We start from the raw sequence: 1,214 nt of genomic DNA, 5'->3' as shown, positions 1-1,214 counted from the left end.
TCGCCCTGACCCTACATAAACCCAATTTAAATGATAGTTACTGTTATATATTGTGTACATATGTTCAATTGTGGCATTGCATACCACGCAGTTATATAATTAAAATAATAATAGAAAGAGGTTATTTTTTTTATCAATAGACAAGTTTTCTCAGTGATGTGACCNGCCCATNTGGANTCAGTACTTTAGAATGTNATATCCCAACATGTGACTAAACAAAAGGAAGAAGTCTAAAGGAGGGGCCACAGGCATTCTACTGTGGTCTCTCGAGCTCTGGGAGCCCCACTCTGTGCAGTGGCCTTCCTCTGTGGCAGTAGGTTGGTTGCTGGGAGATGGGGGAGGGCACCTGTTATATCCAATGGGTTTGTGGTTGCATGGCTCCCACATGTTTGTTCCCGCCACACAGCAGTCCACATAGTAGCCCAGCAGGTCCTCTTCATGCTTTGGTCTGTCCCACTGGACTACAACAGATGTCTTTGTATTCCTGGAGGCAAGCACCCGGCCAGGAGCAGAGGGGACCACTGAGGGAGAAATCAGAGGGTGGGAGATATGACAAGAGTGTGAGCCATTCTGGAGAGCCACCTTGTCCCCAAGGAGTATACACCAGGTTCAATATTCTACAAAGGAGTGAGCTCTAGGTGGAGCTTCAGGACTGGGGCATCTCCCTGGATCACCTGACTGCCAGGAAAGGAATTATCACTGTGAGATCATCATTCGGTTTATACTTCCATATACCACTGTTTATCATCAAGGGAAGTAAGGATGGGAACTCTAACAGGAAAATAACCTGAGGCAGGAGCCGATGCAGAGGCCATAGAGAGGTGCTTCTTACTGGCTTGCTTCCCCTGACTTGCTCAGCCTGCTTTCATAAGGAACCCAAGACCACCAGCCCATGAATGGTGCCACCCACAATGGATTGGTCCCTCCTCATAAATCACTAATTAAGAAAATGACCTACAGCTGGATCACATGGTCATATTCTTTTTCANTTGAAGTCCCTTCCTTTCAGATAACTCTACTTTGTGCNTCAAGTTGGCATAAGACTAGCTAGCACCCATGTCTAGTGTTTATTAGTTATTGTCACCTTGCACATGTGTCATTAAATATTGTCATGAGGTAACATACAGAAAATAAAGTAAAATCCTCTCCTCAGAGAATACAGATGTGGCAGCTGTGGTGTTGGGCTTGAATCCTAAGAGCTTGGGTGAAAATGG

The 1,214-nt window shown here is 45.4% G+C and overlaps 1 protein-coding gene across 1 annotated transcript in view; it reads right to left on the bottom strand.

Moving 5' to 3' along the window:
* Positions 1-1,214, bottom strand: part of LOC110300124 (myomesin-2-like) — a 70,168-nt gene that overhangs the window by 30,705 nt on the left and 38,249 nt on the right. The window contains exon 15 of the mRNA XM_029480673.1: positions 347-521. Within this exon, the coding sequence (XP_029336533.1) occupies positions 347-521 (175 nt within the window). The remainder of the gene's footprint in view (positions 1-346; positions 522-1,214) is intronic.

The sequence above is a fragment of the Mus caroli genome, chromosome 8 (assembly GCF_900094665.2).
Source record: "Mus caroli chromosome 8, CAROLI_EIJ_v1.1, whole genome shotgun sequence".
NCBI classification, from domain to species: domain Eukaryota; kingdom Metazoa; phylum Chordata; class Mammalia; order Rodentia; family Muridae; genus Mus; species Mus caroli.
Note: the sequence above shows the minus strand (reverse complement) of the source record. Positions and strands in the feature narration are given on the sequence as shown.